We start from the raw sequence: 18,371 nt of genomic DNA on the forward strand, positions 1-18,371 counted from the left end.
GACCTTTTCTGCTCCTCGCCTCGTTGTTTCTGTTTATCGTGGGAAGACGACTGGAGCCCTTTCAAACACTCTGCTCCGCTTTTCCCAGAAACCCCGGGCACATGCACGAGTGCAGAATATCAATCTATTTGTTCTCAAGTTGAGTCAGTCACAAATAATGATTTCAACGCACGTCCAAGTTGGAGGGAGAGTGAAGAAGATAAAAGAGAGCTGGCAGATGTTACCATGCAGCTGTCGGAGTCTGAGCGCTTTGTGTTTGTGTCTCTGATGACTCAGGCCTTCATCCAAACAGTCAAGGCTTCGCGTCCTTACTGTGACGTGTTTGTGGCTTCAGACATTAAGGTTGAGTGAGTTGTCTCAGAAACAACTGATCCTGTTGTTTTTTCTCCACAAATGAAGACAAACAAAGACAAATCTGACATTTGAAGTTCAGACAGTCGAGTCAGGACGAATCTACGACGTGAGACAGAGAAACCAGAAACATCCCGGTTCCATTCTGACTGGTTGTTGGTTATTTTAGACCAATATGGTAGAAAAACAAAAAGAAAAGAAAGTGTGGTAACACAGGAACGTGGCATCTTCATCAGGCAACAAAGTCCAATAGAAAATGACCTAATGTTACAAGTGTGGGACCTGGTTTACATGAACCAGTCAGTGTTGGAGAGGAAAGATTTTATCGGTTCTTACACCTAAAACTAAATGAAGCAGCTGCACTTCGCATCTTGACGTAGGAGATTTTACACAGAATTTATTGCAGTGTGTCTTCGGAGCAGAACTTCTTGTTGTTCTTCCTGGAAGAATCACAGTTTGTCCTCAGATCCTCGACTGGCAGCTCTCTGTCTCTGTCCCTCCGGGAAGACACGGTCCTTTCCTCTGAAGTCTTTAAACAGAGCCCATTCAAACCAGGTTCTCCCTCGTTCTCATTTATCTTGTTAACATCATCAGATGCTAATAATGCATCAGTTCTGCTGCCGGGTGTGAATCAGTCTGGGGAGGGGGCAGCTTTCTGCTGTTTCAGGGTGTCCTGACCGGACGACTAGCCTGATGTATTAGTACATGATGTGACCTGTCAGAAGAGACGGATGCTGACAGGAACTCGACCCTGTTGCTCATATTTCTCAGCTGGTTGCAGGAACTTCCTGAAATCTGACAGAAAGTCATCAAAGTCTTTTTATTATAAAGAACTCAGCTGAGTTCATCTCACTCTGCAAAGGACATGGTTTTGTTTAGTGGTTGCACCTTGTTAAAAGTGAAAAAATGTGCTCTGCAGCCAAAGAGAGCTTTATACTTCCCCCACTTCATGTTCAGGTTCATGTTGTGCTTTAATAACTAGTGGAGCTGAGCATCCATGGTTTCAGTGGAACAGCTTAGGACGTGAAACACCTCAGCGTGTGTCAGCTAAATGCTAAACAGGCTGCAGTCACATATGGTCGGCTGAAAAACTGTGCCACGTATCAAAATCAGGGGACCAGAGCCGCTGAAACCTGAGGCTTCTTGCTCCAAACGTGCCGTTAATGAAGCTGTTTGTGGTTTTGGATGAAGGTTTTCTTTGGCTGAGCTGATGTGGACTGAACCAAGGTCCATTAAACCTTTGAGACACACTCTTATAAAAGAGCACGACATCATTAGAGAACATAAAAACTTACAGTTCGTTTTAGACCTGTCAGAAGTGCTGGGCTTTAAAAAAGAGAAATAGCCGTCTCCCTCTGACTGATGTGGCTCCTACAGTGGAAACAGTAGAATGAAGTCAATGAAATAAGTTTTATATTTCAACAGTAAAATAAAAGGCAGAGGTTAAAAGTTCCAACTTCATATAAACCCTGTAGACACGGTGAAGTGGAAAATCATTCCATCAGGTGACGTTTACGCTCTGTGTCAAATCCCTGTGATGTGTTTTCTGATATCAGACGGTGGAAACATCTGGACAGATGTCACCGTGTCGACATTTGGCCGGTCGCTCTCAGGGAGAAAGATCAAGTCTGTTCAGGGGAGTTCCGCAAAAACTGGACCTGGATTTAGAAATGTGTTAGTGGAGAAGAACAGATGTTACACAACAGAGGAGGAGGCAGAGTTTAGATGTGTGTGTGCTGGTTACACACACACACACACACACTGCACCTTATAAATTCATTGGCATCAACCCTCACAGTCGTCACACTTACACATGAAGACATAAATAACATTTACCTCATCCTGTGTTCCGTCACTTCATTCTTGTTTGGTACATTTGGATGCTGCAATAAATGAAGGTGACACAGACCTGATACCTCTTCTTCTTCTTCTCCCAGCACATGCTCACCTGACCCCTCCCTCATCTCCTCAGTCTCCCCACCTGTGAACCTGCAGCTAATCCACTAAATGCCACTGATCATAATCAGGGAAATGAGGAGATCTCCAGCACTGGGAAATAGTGACACCTAATGACCACATACAGGTTTTTATTCATGAGTACTTTTCCCTTTCATACTGTAAGTACTCAATAATACTAATAAATTACATTTTAAATCTTATCATATTATAACACTGCTGTTTACTTTTATCCACTGCTGAGAATAGTTTCCAACAAACGCAGACGGGGGGGGAGACATGCAAACTCACCATTACTGTTCTTCAATCCAGCTGTATTCAGAGAACACGACCATTAGGATTAGTTTCAAATTTCTTTAATAAATAGAGCACATGGTCTTATAATCAAGTACACACTAAAGGATCAGTTCGTCATTTTTTCTTATCAACTCTTTAGAAACAATGCAGGCACTTTACCCAGCTTATGTTGGACGGGGAACAACAGGGTGAGGGGGTTGTGTGCGTGCAGTCATGCACACGTCTTTAGAAAAAGTCAGTAAACAATGTGTGTATGCAGATTTTCTTTTTTTTCCTCAAAAGCATCTCATTATAGTGAATAATAAAATCATCAGAAAACACAGAACACAAACGAATACCCACAACCATTCTCTACACAAAGTAAAACTGAGGAGCTGAATAAAAACCGGGAAAATGGATTTTTGGATTCAGATCTTCTCCGTTCCTGTTTGCAGCACCCAATTAAAAAAAAAACCAACACAACATGAAGAGATTAACAAGTCTACAGCATTAGTTTGGTTTCATGTCTCCCCACATCTCTACACCACAATCACAAACATCAAATGTGAGTTGAAAAGGGAACGGCAACATGAATGTATAGTGTAGGAGGTGAGACGAGTGGAGCTGTGTGCAGAATGTAAATGAGATCAGTGATCTCTTGTGGCTTTGGGAAATGTCGAGCTACCATAAAAAATCTCTTAACTGTGTTTACCTAATTTCACGACATTTGCAGAAGCCCCACTGAACTGATTGATGATTGATTTCATGGAGAAAATGTTGGTATGAAACAAAGCTGTTACACACTCGATGATCAAAACCCTAAAATGAAAAGGCCGACAGGATCACAGCTTATTAAGTCATTTTAGAATCAGTAAATCAATCTTAATAAGATGATGAAGGGACATTAGGAAGGACAAAGCTGTTCTTATTTTGTGAAACTAAGATGAAACAACCTTAGTTAATTAGTAAAAAACAGAGGAGATCAACATGGGTTTTGCATTCTAGTAGCAATATCTTGTCAACACTAAGCAGGAAAACAGAAATGGAAGATAAAACTAAGAGCAGTTCTATCCCACGTGTGCACATACGAAAAAAGTGGTCCCAGAAAGTTTTGCAGGAGGACCATTTGGCCAGTTAGGTAGTTTTCTAAGCGCATGGAGTTGTGTAAAAGTATGTATGCACGTGTATCCTTTAGAGTCATCATCACCGTATTCACCATCATCAAATTAAGGTCGCCCGCAGGTCAGATGTCTCAGTGGTGTGAAGGTTTAGCTCCTCCCCACCACCGCTGCCTTCAAAGCTCAGCTGGGAGATTTCATCGCGACATTTCCACAGCAACTCATCCTCTTCAGTTACTTTGAGGAGTGCACCGTCTCCTGCAGCGACAGACGGGAGCGTGCCGAGGGGATCGGCATCATCACGGACTGGACACCGCTTATCCTCCAAGGAAGCATGCCCAGGAAGTTTTCCTGGTGATGCGTGTCGAGTGTGAGGCTGAGGGCTCGATGAGGAGGAGCTGGAGGAGGATTGTGGTTGGTGTGGTTCCTGGTTGACGGGGTAGCAGAAGCTGTAGGAGGATGTTGGGGAAGAAGAGGTGTGGTCACTGTGTTCCTGGAGAAGCAGAGAAATGAAGAGGAGAAAGTGAGAGGTAGAAGAGGAGGTTGTGAGTGATGATTAGATGAAGGGGTGCACAGATGGAACACGACGATGATTCGATGGATGGATGATGGATGGATAAATCAGGTGTGGTGGAGAAGCAGAGAAAGGTCAAATGCAAAACTTTCTTCTGTCCATTCAGCTAAAAGAATCTTATCGAGGAGCAGGTCAGAATCTGGAGGTTTAACTCCAACTTGTTCACCAGTCAACTCGAACATTTCTCTCCTCTATCTTCCACTTGTCAAATGACGTAAGTCGGAAAGTTTATGTATTCCTCAAAGTTTCTTGATCTTAACAGTGTCAAATATAAGAACACTGGATCCTAAAAACATTGATATCCTCCATAGATACACCTCAAATCCCTACAGGGATTCAGAGTTAGCGAATTAGCAAGTAGTAAATGAACTTTTATCACTGATGAGGTTTTTTCTGGTGATCAAGCAAACACTGAACTAATACCAGTGATTTAATTTAAAAAAACAACATGCATATCAGGTTTTATGGGTTAAAACACACGTAAGCAAATATTTTGCATTAGTTGGAAAGTAAATATAGCAGCCAGAGCAACTTCACAGCAAAAACATGCCGCAGACACATTAGGCAACACATAGAAACAAACCCAGAGGATGAAAGGTACAATTAACCACAACCTTTCACATCCGTAACCATGATTCCAGTCATGATATCAACTGCTGAGATATAGGGTCACACAATATCCATCCAAAAACTAATGCCGTGAATGGTGATGCGAAGGTTCATGCAGTTACAAGCAACACATACAAACGAGTGGTGCTGCAGTGGCCAAGGTGCAGGACAGGATCGAAGGGCTAAGGAAGCTGAGAGGCAGCGGGGCTTGGTGATGGGACGATGAGCAGCAGTGTTGGGGACAGGAAGTAGGCAGCAGGGCTCATTTGGGGAAGGTTAGTACGTCACTGTCACACCTCACTTTCTGAAAAGCAGACACACACACACGTGCAGAGGAAAAACAGACAGACAACATGACAGAGTTAGCGGGAAAAAGAAGCTTATGATGGTTTTGCGAAGTCCTGCTCGGAGCGAGGAATGCTGCAAATGTTATTAAGACATGAATAATGAGACACAACAAAAAGAACAGCAGAAACGAACGAAGACAAAAAAACGTCGAGATGACACATTTCTTACGTTTAGAGAATGAAAAGGAAAATATAGTTAGCGTCAAATGATATGTCGATAAATGGCCAGTTCAACATAAGGTGTAAAAATATAAAAAATGAACGAAGAAATAACAGAATTAGTGATGTGAAGGGATCAGTGTGAGCAGCGTGATGGCCGACGCTGCCAACAAACAGCATGTATGAGATGTTTTCAAGTGTTAAGGAAGGAAACCAGCCTGCAAGCTTGGGTCATACACCTGGAGTCACTCATCTATATATTCCGTACGTGCAATTATCAAAACTATGGCCAGTTTTGTTTTCTATATATATGTTTGTATGCCATCGATGTTTTTATGCAGACGACACTCAGCTCTACCTCTGAGTGCCTAATTCCTTACTGTAATTATTTTACTACATGTTCTTGGAGCAAGAATCAAGCATGACCTTTACTTGATGTTCTACATCTTCTTGAGGTAAAATAAAGAAGTGTAGAAATGTTTCCTCAATGAATTACAATCTGTGAGTTGTGCTTTATATTCAAAAACTATTTGGACACAAGACACTTGTTAATGCTGGTGCAAAGAAAACTATCGTGATTCTGGTTTCCCTATTTTCAGGTGGGTTTATTCCACTGCTAGCAACACCTGGAGCGACCATTCCAACCATCCCACTAACAGTAGTGGTAGGATGAGGAACACTGCCGTCTTCAATCAGGGTTTTGTGCTTTTAGCTAAAAATAATAAGAGCTCAGTTGAAGGCAGACCCAGAAAACTCCTGTGGTGTTTAAATAAATGCTTGTTAAGGGGAGGCTGCTGGCTGGGGTGAATACAGGGTTTGGGGAAAGGGCCGCGATCACATACGTGCTGCATTCACCACTGCAGAATGGTGTATACCTCTGTATACAAGGGCTGGACAGCCTTCTGGCTTGACGAATCTGAAAACAACAGTTTACAGGACAGCTCAGTTACAGTAATGTGAAGAGCTCCTTTCCAAAATACCACACATCCATCATCCACCCACAGAGTTCTTACTGGTCTGAACACAATCCACAGAGGGATTCCTATGCAACTATTCAGCATGAACTTACATGTGCTGCCCAGATTACTATTTGTTGGCTAATAGACAAACCTGGCATCATACTTCCATCAGAAATGTTGATGCGGCCTAGTTGGCTTAGAATGTAATTTGTTATTGATATGAGTGAATTAGAATCGTGTCACTCTTTTCTTCTGGTGGATAATTATGTGGCTTTGGAACCAAACTTTTCAGAGACAAAGAGAAGAATCCATAATACATCCAAGATGAAGAGACTGAGGGGAAAGATACGGAGTGCGTATGTGTGTGAATGAAAACAGTCATCATGAGTCACCATCGTATCTTTAGCTCAGTTGGTAGAGCCGTCGTCTATAAACCCCAGCACAGTGGTTCGAGTCCCGGTTCCTCCTGGTTAAAGGTCAAGGTATCACCAACACCCCAATAAAGTATGTCATTATTATTTAATCTGTACAACATGTAAAGTGAACCTTTGCAAAGTGACCTGAAGAATGTTTTTTCTCGGAATAGATTAATCTAATTATAATATTCTTTTCCATAAACCTCAGTAAGCTGTTTGTCAGTCACAGTTACTCTCTCAGCCACAAGATGGAGCCACTTGATTAGGCCTGAGTTCAGAGTGAATTCAGAGACCGATTGGAAGAGAAGAAGACAACGCAGAATGCATTAATAGTCCTAATAGTGATGGAATATAATATAATATAATATATATATATATATATATATATATATATATGGAAAAATGTTCAAACTAGAGCAAAGATGAGTGTTTTTCTGTACTCAGTTCAACATTTACTCCCAATTTAAGTTTCTGGAAAACTGCATGTGTTTTGGGATGAATTTCCACTTTAGCAACATTAGTGCAACAAGACATGATACCCACAGTGTTAGCTGAGCGTCCAGGACCACGCTGCGCTACGATCGCCCCTGAGATGGCTTTAATCCAGCTGTGCATGTCCTCTGGACTGTCAGCCTGACACACACAGAGAAAATTAATGTAAATGTCTAATTTTACTTTGTTTTATTATCCTTTGATCCAAAGCATATTTGGAGTAATAGACTCAGCCTTCATTATCCTGTTACCCTTGTAATACCCTAAACTGTCACTGTATTTCATGTTTAAGGCTGAGAAAAGTGAAAGGTACCTGGACGAAGAAGGTTCTGGAAGTAGTGACCACCTCGAACAGGTTGTCCCTCATCGTTAGCTCTCTGCAGAAAAAAGGACACTGCTTTTAATGACATGTGATGTGATGCCCTCAGTCAACCTAAACTCCTGGACAGCAGCTGATATTCATTAGTTAACAGCAGGTCGTGGGCACCTGTCTTTGCACTCCTGAACTTTGTGAATCTCCTTTAGCGGGATGACTTTAAGCGCCTCCTTGTCCTATGAGGAAGAAAAGAGGAAACAAGAGGTTAAGAGACCTCATGGCTTCTAAAACCTGTGTATTTGTTATTACTATGTTTCTACTATGTTTCCTGTTTATGATATTTATCTGTCTCAACCAGAACAGGAAGTGTTTACAAGTGTAAATAACTTTGCACCTGTCTCACTGTATCAACAGTCTGTCCGCAGACATTGAAGAGCTGAAGGCAGGCCGGCTGGGTTACATTCAATCTTATTGTATAATGAGGACCAGGTTCAAGATAGCAGAGCATCGGCAATCAACAACAACAGTCAGATCATTAGCTTCTCTCAAAGTGAATGTTAAACTGTAATCTGGTCTTAATTCAGCTTTACACACGACTGGCTGATCCACTGCATTACATATCAGACAAATTAGGATCCAACAGGCTCGAAGCAGTCGCTTATTGAATCCTACCATCTCACAACAATATGTCATTACATTCATTAATTTGGCAGAAAGTTCAGTTTAAATTATCACACTAATCCTCTCCAAACCCAAACTGACTGGTAAAAAGAAGAATGACGCACACTTACAGCCCGGTGCCAGTCACATGACTGTGTAAACGACCCACAGCCCTGCTCACTGGCTCTACACTGGCATTCCTCTGCTGCTTACTAATTCATCATGGTTGGCAAGTTACAATTATAGGTTATTTAAAGAACATTCAAGTATGTGTGTGGTTTCAAACATTTCATCTTCCTGTTATTTTTCAGTTGAACAGTTCTCTGTATCTCTGAAGAGAGATCACGTTGTTCATTGTTAAGTGTTCGTTTAAAATTAAACTTTGCTGGTAGTGAAGCTCTCCTCTCACCTCACATTATTTTGAGCTACAATAGAGACGAGTGACCCAAATACAGGTTTTATCAATGTCTCGCAATCAATGTCAACACAAAATACACTGACACTGCTAGAAAACATTAGTCCAGTTTACAAATCAGCAAAAATCTTAAAAGTTAAAGAGTTCATTTTTAGATTTCGTTTCAGGTTCAGATTCATAACTTTCATACTATGTATACATTCTAACCCTAGCTCTTAAACCAAGACTTACACAACCATTGTTCCACACACACACTGGGTGTGTCCACATATGTGTACAGACAGGTCTAATCTGTCCACACGTGGATCATATGAGGAGGTGTTCAGGAGGCATGCCACTGCATGTCGAAACTACAGAGACACATAAAGCCCTGAGGGAGAAACAAGTCCTCACACACACACACACACACACACACACTTCTTTTACATGCACTTGGTTAAGCAATCTGATCATAATCAGCTGTAACACAACTGTTGTAAAGGACCAGTTCACCTAAATAACATATTTTCATACCTGGTCGGATTTGTAGTAGCTGACAGCATTTTCATCCAGCACGAAGTACCTCCTCTTCCAATTCTTCATCTGAGGAAGCAGCAGAGAAGTACAGCTGTTAACATTGAGCTATTTAAAATTAGCCTCTATAGAGAACGCAGGTATTTATGGGAATTTGACCAGTAAAAAACCTTTTTCCCCTGTGATGATATGTATGTGTTATGTGTCTCACCACAGCTCCTTGTTTGACACAGTATCCAGTCTTTATGGGCTTGATGATCGTATGACCCTGCGCTCCCCTGGATAGGTAGTAGGGCGCCTGATTCTGAGCCTGCTTCAGGCCTCCACGCTCTGCCCTGTTCTGCCCTCCTCCCTGCTCCTAAAACCCACACATACACAAATATTTAGTCAAATCAGGTGTCGGTAAATCAGTTTTATTTCTATAGCCCAACATTCTAATCTCAATTTGGTTTGGGGGCAAGATTTTGGAGGCATTAGTGGCTAATGTTGTTTTGACTGTACAGTGCATTCTGCAGCAGAGGTTGGTCCACAACACCAACTCAAGTGACATCACTTCAGGACAGTTAACAGATTTAACACAACTCCTTCTGGAGACACTACAGGTTCCTCTAGTCTTTGTTTTTCACTTTCACAGTGACGCTGCATAAAACTGCACTGAACTGAAGAGTCAGAATACAGTAGGATGAAGACAGCAGAAAAAAGAGAGTTTGGAATATACTCCAGTGTTTACAGTAGTAATGCTTCTGACCAATCAGCAGTCTGCTGTCTGTACATTGCGTCAACTTTTGGTACGGCCTCAGCTTGCTTTTCAGAGGATACCCAAAAAAATACCAGGTATCAGGTCCTATCCACAACTTTTTCCCCAATAGAAAAAGAAAGTCAAGTTGAGTCAAGCTGGTATCATGCAGTGATGAGTAAAGTGTAGGAGTTCCCTTTAATGAATTTATGCCCCAGCTACCACTAGCTGACTGTTCTAGGTGCCTATTTTACTTAACTTACAGTCATGAAATTCAAGCCATCACTCATCTGTGCATGTTTAATCTTGTTCTTGTGGCTGCATACCAACATGACCTGACAGAAGGTGCTGAGCTGCTGCTGCTCACAGCTGCTAATGTGTGTTACCTGTGTAGTGGTGATGACAGTGACTCCTCCTATGATCTCAGTCTTGGTGGAGACCTGTTTTATAGCTCCATGTAGCTCCTGGGGAGTTTCTGCACGTGTGGTGTGGCCCTCACATTTCTTTGGCACCTAAAAACACAACAAGAATACAACAGAGTTTAAGGTTTGAATTAGTCTTTCTGCTCTCTGCATTGATCTTTGGGATCTCCAAACTGCACCCGAATGAACTTTTCTATGCATCTTCTTTATCTTTATCTTGAAGAAATGTCACAAGACAATAACTGTTCATTAGGATTGGATCTTTCCAGGATTTGTTGACAGTATTAAGAATCAAAACTACTATCCTTTAAAAACACCCGAGCCAACACATGCACTGTCATAGACCGCCCTGCAGCCACAAACACTAAAGCACTAAAAGTTTATCAATCCACTTCATTCATCATGGTGTGGTTCTTTTCTTCCTCTTTTCTTTCCTTAGCAGAGAGCATCTGTAACAAGGAAAGCAACATCCCCATGTGGGATTAATAAAGTTCTTTGAAGGTTGAGTCTTAAAATAATCCTAAACAAATGCATTACTTCCTCCTGTTTGAGTAGTACTTGAAGGAAACAGCTGGGGACTGTAGAAAACTACAGCATCTGTACAGAGTCGAAAGCCCTGAGAGCACATTAAAATGATATTTTTACAGAATCCTGAAAATAATCACAGTGCTTCAGGATTCAGATGAAAAAAGGTCTGACATGAGATAAAGATAAGATAAACTTTATTAATCCCTGAAGAGAAATTCATGTGAAAAATTCTGATTCTGAACTAGTTCTAGATCTCAAATCAAACTGAAGCTCATCGCAGGCACTGACCACATTCACAGTGGATTTGATTCACTCATCTGAGGCTCATTCAAATAATCAACCTGCAGTCAGAGTTAACATGTTATAAATATGATGTGCCTAAAGTATCCATCAGAACATTGCAGACTAAGGAGCAACACGACACTGACTAACATGACTTTAGGACTAGTGAACATGTCAGAAGTGAGACTGTCTAAGCAACAACGAACTTTCTCAGTCACATCATAGCTGAACTGAAGGTTTCTAAAAAGGGAAGTGCTTTGCAGTCTAAACTGAATTTATCTGAAAGAAGAACACACTTCAACAGTGATCACACCATCAGGAGATCAATACATCATGTTTGTTCACAAGGACACTAAAACTCAGGGAGATTTAAGATGGTCAACTCCAACATCTGATTAAATATGTCTCAAACATTTTGATTATCTCCAGATTCACGTGGATGTCATTTTCTATGTGGTCTCAAACTTTTATATTTCTGAGGGTTTTTTCTACTGACGACATTAACAGTAAAAGAAAACTTTAAAATGTGATTTAAAGTTTGAAATATTACTTCAAGGACCAGAGTTTCCTGCCACTGCTCCACTAAACATAGGCCACTGCAGCTGCAGGTGAAAATGAAACCGTGCCTGTCCACTTCCCTTTCCCTTCACACTCTGTTAAGCCTGAAATGAACTTTATCTCTCTGGCCTGATGGGTAATTTTCCATCTGCTGCACCCTGGGGCAGACGACAGAGCGTCCCACAACAACAGGAGAAACAGGGTCACTTATTGATCCGTGTGTGTGTTAGTGCGATGCTCACAGTAATCTTGGTGGCGTTGTTGAGAACACCGATCCATTCCACCAAATCCTGCTGGTCGTTGGCTTGAAGATAAAACTTTCTCATTCCAGCGTTTATAACTGCAGACAGAGATGACAACAGGGAGAGACATTAGTTACCTTCTCCTTACTCTAAACCTGAGACCAGAAGACACAAATCATGATCTAAAAATAGCTTTCTGGTTTCTCAGAGGCACAGGATGTGTGTGTTTATACATATGTCAACATCCCATCCACATGCAAATACATACACACACTCACATATACAGAGGTCAGGCTAAGGTTCTTGTACTGTTTCCTCCTATTGAGTGACAAAAAGCTACTGTTGGCCACCAGAGGAACAACAACAAGTAGCAAGGGACAAAAGAGAGGAAATAAACCCCTCAGGAGAGGAAACGAGGGAGGGAGAGAGAAATCAAAGAATGGCAGAAACAAGGAAGGAGAGAGAGATTGGGAAGGAAGCAAGGAAGGACAAAAGGTAAAGGAAAGGAAGGACAAGGAGAGGAAGGAAGGAGGGAGCAACAGAAGGTGCGAAAGAAAAGCAGAACACTGTACTTTCACATTAGGGTATTCTAAAACACATGGGCACTACTGCGCTGCTGCAACAGCCTCCACTCTTCTAGTTTCCATTTCTCCACCAGACGTTGGAGCAGCTGCAGGAATTTGCTCCAAAAAGAGCATTAGTGAGGTCCAACACTGATGTGGGGTGGTACAAACTGGGAAAAACATTTCCTTATGGATGTGGCTTTGAGCACAGGTGCAGTGTCCTGATCTGTGAGGGGCTGTGGGGTTAAGGTGAACTTACCAAAGCAGAACTCTGCCTTTGGTCGGAGTTTGGTAGCATCGCTGACCTGAGAGAGACAGAGGAAACAGTGAAGTGACTGTGTTTGCAGTTGCAGCTTAATGCAAGTGTCACTGATGTCATTGTCACTTCTGCCCAAAAATATCTTGAGACAGCACCAAAGAAGAAGCCACATGTCAGCACGTTATACCACATGATGCAAAGTATCTGATTTGTTAACAGAGTGAGAGAAGACTGACCTTAGAGATGTAGGTGAGTTTGACAGATCCCATGGGCTCTGCATTTATAGGCAGATTCTAAAACAAAGAAATAGAAAATTCTAACATTAGCTTTGTCTGTTTTAAAGGTCGCTGTAGTAGTACAAGGATTGGCTGAAGTGTAGACTGGTTAGGATTTGTCAAAAATATTGGATGAACTCTGTCGGAATTCCAAGTATTTGTACTCACAGATCCACTATTTTTAGGGTTTGGAAAGAATTTGTACACCATCATAAATTAAACGTTTACTCTTTATACTTGTACTTGTAACTGTAACGGTGGATTTCTTCCCTGATTAAACTCTGTTAAGCTTTTACTGCAGTGGTCTTTACTGCTGCAGTAAAAGCTTTTTTACATTTATTTTGCAAATGTTTTGCCTTTAGCAAGTGAAATGCAGCTTAGTTCACGTGCAATGCAATGCAGGTAACGTGAGCATGGACTACAGTGTGTTTCTGGGATGGCATCAACAGTGTCTGTCTGACAGAAGCTGCAGTGTTTGACGAATTCCCCATATAAATACTACTGCTACTAATCTTTTCAGTTTCTGTTCTGGTTCCTGTTTGTCCACTTAGTATGACACAGAGGACAGACGCTGAGTGACAGGTGTTTTACATTAAAGATTATTATTGAAAGTGTAGTCTCCTTCAACCAATCACATCAGAAAGAGTGTTCAGTGTAGTACTGACCTATAAAGCCACAGCTTCCTCTTTACATCTTTTTCCTCCAAATCGCTTATTTCCTAATTTTGTTAAGGCCTGCTGTACGTTATATTGTTAACAACGCACCTTCCTCTCGTTACATATCTACTTTGGTTTATTCTTTTTTAGTATAAAATGAAAAGACTTGTTCTTGTGACCATGCACTCTCTCCAGTCACTTTAAAAATCCACATACATTTATACAGCTCCTAAAACTATTAAAAACCCATTAGTGAGACACAACGAATGTTGTGCATGTGCAGATGTATCTTCATTACCATAAACATACACATAGTAGGAGTATTTTGGCTGAGCACCACACTCATGATCCTGCTGCAGCAAATACTGAGTACAGCAGTAACTAGAAATCCACGTCCCAGAAAATTTACCTGTGGGTTGTCCATGTACCACAGCAGGTTGCCCTGCTGAGTGTCCAGGATGAAGTATCGGCGAAGGAACCTGCCGCTGTTCTCATTCTCCTCGATGTCCAGGAAGCCACAGTAGCGATTCTGTCGGTCCACGTAAGGCATCGTGACCCCGGCCAGCTCAGCCTGCCCTGGGGCATCACAGGAACTCTGTGAGAGGCAGAGACAGCCCAACATTCTTCAGGTGACGCAGTCATTTTGAGTAATTCTCTGTGCTGCCTCAGACAAAATCTGCTATGAGTACAATCTTAAAGAAGCAGTGGGACTGGATGTTTGTAATAATGTCCTCAATAAAAAAGGGACATCCCTTACGTATCTCATGTCATTAGCTCTGAATTCCAACACATTGGATTTGAAATTACAATTCTGACTTTGAGCTTTTTTAATTTAAAGGTGCTTACAGCCAAAAACGATGTAGGAATGTATACACTGACCAAACAGACAGACCAATCTTATGTTTTTTTTTAAGTAAGGAGGGGAGGAGATAAGACGCAGTTAGCCTAGCCTTACATAAAGACAGCAGCTAACTTTACGTTACCATTCAGTTTTTTACGCCGAATTACAACAAAAGTCATCTCACAGCACTCGACCCAACATCTTGCAGAATTATATAGAAAACCCAACAAACCTCCCTTTAACAGCATCAGGCAACATACCCTTTAACAAAGAAGACCTCTATCAGAGCCAGGCTAAGAATGGGTGGCCATCTGCCTCGACCAGTTGGAGTGAATGGAAAGTAAATGGTCACTGCACAACAAGTTCAACTAGCTTATGCCTAAAAATGCATGAGGCAAGTTAAAAATAAAAGAACTATCAGCCACTAGCCTCACAGTCTATTGTGTTGTTATATTTAATTACTAGACACAGATCAGATCATGCTCACTCACATAGAGGTGGTTTGACTTTGAAAGGACGAGACGACAATTCATTTCACCAAATGCAAACTAAACACCAAAATACACAGAGTATGAAAAGTTTCAGGCATCAGATATCCACAGGCCTAAACCAGCCACGGTACCAACAGAGAAGCACGTTCAGGAACCTCTGAATACTTTAGACACACAAGTGAATAACAGCTACTGTAATTTATTTAAAATAATTTGGATGAGGCTTTGAGTGTTGCTCATCTATTTGACTTTGCTAAGCTGCTAAAAATTACACTCAAAGGTGTGTCATTGACAAAAGTAATGCACTGACAACCTTGTGCATGTGGGAGATGGGACATCAGTTCAAGCAATTCCAAAGTTTCAGTTTTTGTTTTTTTTACTGAGTCTAAGTTTCACTTTGTGACAGAAGAGGAATTTCCAAATGCAGGAAAGGTCCTGAATACACAGTTAATCAAATGTTAATCAAACAATCTCTGGGTTTGTGCATTGTTGTCAGGCTGCAGAATTCACCCTCACATGGACACTAAAGACTTGTGGTTTCACTATACACAGACTGTATTGTTGTCTGTTCCAAGCGCTGTGATTTCCACACTTATGTTGCAACGGCTGCATCAACTTTCAGATGATGTCTTCACACTTTGAGCTGGTCATCAAACCTCAGTGGTGTAGCAACAGGTATCACATGTTCAAATACTGAAAGCTGTCATTGAATATCTGGTCTAGTTGACTCATTCTTATTTGTAAATCCCCATCAGATTTACAAATATTCATATACACCTGTGATTCTGCATATTACCTGATATTTCTTGTGTTGGTTTTGGTGATGCACAATGAACTATAAAATCTAATTCAGAGTCACCAATTAATACCATGAGCCAATCAGAACACTGACACTGATAAGTCTTTATGCTTCAGTAAATGGCCCCAAGCAGTGACAGCAGCTAGAGCTGGGTATGATGCTTCCAAAGAGGCACCATGATGTACTCAACTCACTGGACTATTTGTATAAAAACTTGTCCCACATGATGAAAAAAAGACAACAATGGAGGCCAAGGAGATCAGGATGGAGCCGCCGTGTTTTAAAACGCTATTGTTGTGACTTCTGCATCTGTTTCCCTTGTTGGCTCAGCTCTCTCTCATTGGCTGTTTACTGCGAACAGTACAGGACGCACGGTGATATATCAAACCCAACCACAGCAGGGGGAGAGGTTGGACTCTATATCGCTCATTGCCCCTAATTACACACACAAAATCCCAGAGTGCACAAGTAAACAGCTTTTAATGTGGAGAAAATGAGCAATTCCAAAACTATACTTACAACCATTACAGACTACAAAAAACCACGTAATGAATAAAATTCAGTGCTTGGCTACATGAGAGTCAAGTTACTGTAGTGTAGGACAAAGTGTTTTTACAAGAAAATAACTGGTAGACACGGTACTTAACGGAACAGTCCACTAGTTTCCATGTTCCTGACTGATGTTACTGATTTACCACCTCTGCACAGTGGTCACACATGGACAGTAAGTCTGCAAGTCTGATTCATGATCTGGGAACCAGTCTTTGTTAGACAGTGATGTGTAGACTAAAAAATGAAAACTCAGTATGTAAACTGCTTTAAATACTGTTATTACTATTATTATAAGGACATGAGCTCATAGTACCTGTGTCAGGAGGACTGATCAGTCAGTAATTCGTTTCCAGCAAAACAAACTGAAACACACTCATCCCAGTTTCTCAGATCTAGGTTCAAATGTCATATATTGTCATTTATTATCATGTATTATCATGTATTATCATGTATTATCATTTATGGTCCAACTAACGTGACAGAACCAAACCACTAACACACTTTCCTCCATATTAAAGAGCCTGGCGTCTTTTCTCTGTGTAGTTCCACTGCTCTAACTCCACATGATGAAGCCACACTTTCCATTTCGATCTCAGCCGTTCACTTCAAACCTCAGTTCATGTCCACAGTGGTAAATAAACGGATCCGAGCCCCGTCCGTCCGTGTGGACCCGAACTGTTGGCACAGGCCTACGAACAGCGACCTATTTCCTCTCCCGCCTCCATTAACCGTCAGCTCGACACAAATGAATTCCCATGTTTTGAGGAGATTGTCCGTGTAGAGACACGGTGCGATCGTGTGGCGGTACACAGGCTCTGAAAGCAGCAGTTTGTGGGTTTACTCACACAGTTCGGCTCCGTCCGAGTCCGGTCTGTCAGCTGTCCGGCTCCAGCGTCAAGGTACGGAAACGGAAACACAAAGTGCTTCCGTGTACAGCTTTACAAAATAAGAGGGTTCCGGTGTTCTTTCCGAGCGTACTTCAAAGTAAAATACCGCATTAAATAACGGGGATTTTACAGGTTTACAGATACATACCACAAAATAGGGATTATTAGGCAGCTTAAGAGAATGATGATGAAAATGTTTGTGGAAGATATGCCAGAAGAGAAGGACCACACTCAGCACAGACTGCCATGAAATGTGGTATAGATACACCCTGCTCCAAGATGATGGAATTATGGAATTACTTATCTTTCAATCTAGAAGCCTGGAATAATCCTACCATTAATTTCAGGTTTCAGATATTTATACTTGACTATATTTTTAAAGTTAAAGTTAATCCGCTTCAGCTGTTCTTGTCTTTTGTGCAATCAAAAGTTTGCACTGTACGCACAAAATGGTTGAATGTACTGAAAGACATGGATTGTAATTAAATTATTTTAAACCTAAAAAATAAAAAATAACTTAAAAGGCAATGCCTTCTGCTCCTACACAACATCAGAATTATTGATTCCCACATTTTAGGGATTATGCAGTAAAAGATGATGGTGAATGCTGTATCATATGAAGCACAAAAGTATTTCACTCCTCAAGGTTGTCAGCAAGATGCAGGATGACAGGAAGTTCTTGTGATTTGGTATCTTGCTTAAGAGCTCACAGGCATGCATGACATTTGTTCATCCATGTGAACACACCCACACTTTATCAGTCTAAACTGAAATACACTCAGAGAAGGAAACAGCATCTGGTATAGTATTTCATACAAATCTGGGGGACTTCCCATAGCCCAAAACTGGCTTTAGGTTTGTATGCGTGTGGGTGTGAGTGTGTATGTACATTGTTTCTGAATTAATATTAGTTGGAAGGGATTTCCGTGCATGGACAGTGGGTCTTTGTGAGCATGATACTGAAGAAGAAAAGCCAACAGAGCAGCATAAACATGACAGACAGGTGAAAGGTTAAGAAATTAGAAATGAAAACCAGAATGAAAATGTCTATACAATTTTCAGTTTTACAATTTATTATGAGCTTTAAACTTTCACACTTGGTAACACTGGTTTCTTTCT

General features: G+C 41.2%; 1 protein-coding gene across 3 annotated transcripts; it reads right to left on the minus strand.

Moving 5' to 3' along the window:
* Positions 1–2,869: 2,869 nt before the first annotated feature.
* Positions 2,870–17,688, minus strand: LOC113156215 (pleckstrin homology domain-containing family A member 1-like). 3 transcript variants are annotated; one of them, XM_026351179.1, is made up of 13 exons: positions 17,211–17,688; positions 14,092–14,277; positions 12,988–13,044; positions 12,752–12,797; positions 11,930–12,027; positions 10,284–10,409; positions 9,373–9,519; positions 9,162–9,230; positions 7,745–7,809; positions 7,571–7,634; positions 7,309–7,398; positions 6,233–6,306; positions 3,794–4,194 (listed from the first exon to the last, which is right to left on the minus strand). In XM_026351179.1, the coding sequence occupies exons 2-13, from the start codon at positions 14,230–14,232 to the stop codon at positions 3,936–3,938; spliced, it is 1,236 nt and encodes a 411-aa protein (XP_026206964.1). In that variant the 5' UTR covers positions 14,233–14,277; positions 17,211–17,688; the 3' UTR covers positions 3,794–3,935. The 3 variants fall into 3 exon arrangements, 2 of the variants coding, with proteins under 2 accessions (XP_026206963.1, XP_026206964.1); XR_003298289.1 differs by lacking the exon at positions 6,233–6,306 and adding an exon at positions 5,020–5,188 and having other exon boundaries at positions 4,068–4,194; positions 17,211–17,675; XM_026351178.1 differs by lacking the exon at positions 6,233–6,306 and having other exon boundaries at positions 2,870–4,194; positions 17,211–17,671.
* Positions 17,689–18,371: the final 683 nt, after the last annotated feature.

Source organism: Anabas testudineus, chromosome 19, assembly GCF_900324465.2.
Source record: "Anabas testudineus chromosome 19, fAnaTes1.2, whole genome shotgun sequence".
Taxonomy (NCBI): Eukaryota; Metazoa; Chordata; class Actinopteri; order Anabantiformes; family Anabantidae; genus Anabas; species Anabas testudineus.